Source organism: Eimeria mitis, genomic scaffold (assembly GCF_000499745.2).
Source record: "Eimeria mitis Houghton genomic scaffold, Emh_scaff867, whole genome shotgun sequence".
In the NCBI taxonomy this organism is placed as follows: domain Eukaryota; phylum Apicomplexa; class Conoidasida; order Eucoccidiorida; family Eimeriidae; genus Eimeria; species Eimeria mitis.
The window spans coordinates 2,577-3,334 of NW_013576386.1; the positions used below are offsets into that span (position 1 = coordinate 2,577).

General features: G+C 61.5%; 1 protein-coding gene across 1 annotated transcript in view; it reads left to right on the plus strand.

The window, feature by feature from the left end:
- Positions 1-758, plus strand: part of EMH_0024090 (uncharacterized protein) — a gene marked incomplete at both ends in the record, with an annotated part of 9,151 nt that overhangs the window by 185 nt on the left and 8,208 nt on the right. Inside the window, one exon of the mRNA XM_013502250.1 lies at positions 1-756. Coding sequence (XP_013357704.1) covers positions 1-756 — 756 coding nt within the window. The remainder of the gene's footprint in view (positions 757-758) is intronic.

Genomic DNA, 758 nt, shown 5'->3' on the forward strand with positions numbered 1-758 from the left:
TGCAGCCTGTCTGGGGCTGCCGTCACAGCCAGCAGCAGCAGCAGCAGCAGCAGCAGCAACAGCAGCAGCAGCACCAGCAGCAACAGCAGCAGCAGCGGAGCCAGCTGCAGCAGCAACGGAAGGAGTAGTAGCTGCGGCAGATAACGGGGATGCAACTGCAGCATCAGCAGCAGCAGCAGCACCAGCAACAGCAGCAACAGCAGCAGCAGCAGCAACAGCAGCAGCAGCAGCAGCAGGTGCTGCAGCAGCAGCAGCAAACCCATTTCAGTGCGATGCCTGCAAGGTAGCTCATGCTCTCTCCATCGGCAGCAGCAGCAGCAACGGCAGCAGCAGCAGCAGCAGCAGCAGCAGCAGCAAGTGTTTGAGTTTTGCTGCTGCTAGAGCAGCACAGCATTGCGCGCTCTGCGGCAGCAGCGCCGGGTTGCTGCAGCTGAGCAGCAGCAGCAGCAGCAGCAGCAGCAACAGCAGCAGCAGCAGCAGCAGCAGCGGCCATCTGGTGCACTGGGGCTGCATGCAGTATTCAAACATTGCAGCAGCAGCAGCAGCAGCAGCAAATGATGATGATGAGGCTGCTGCTGCGGGACCCACCGCAGCAGCAGCAGCAACGACAACAACAGCTGCAGCAGCAACAGCTGCAGCAGCAGCTGCTGCAGCAGCAGCAGGGAATGCATGCAGCAGCAGATACACCCGAAATATAGAAGAGGCGCTGCTGCTGGCTTGCTGCCGCGGCTTCTGCTGCTGCCTCTGCGGGCGCAGCA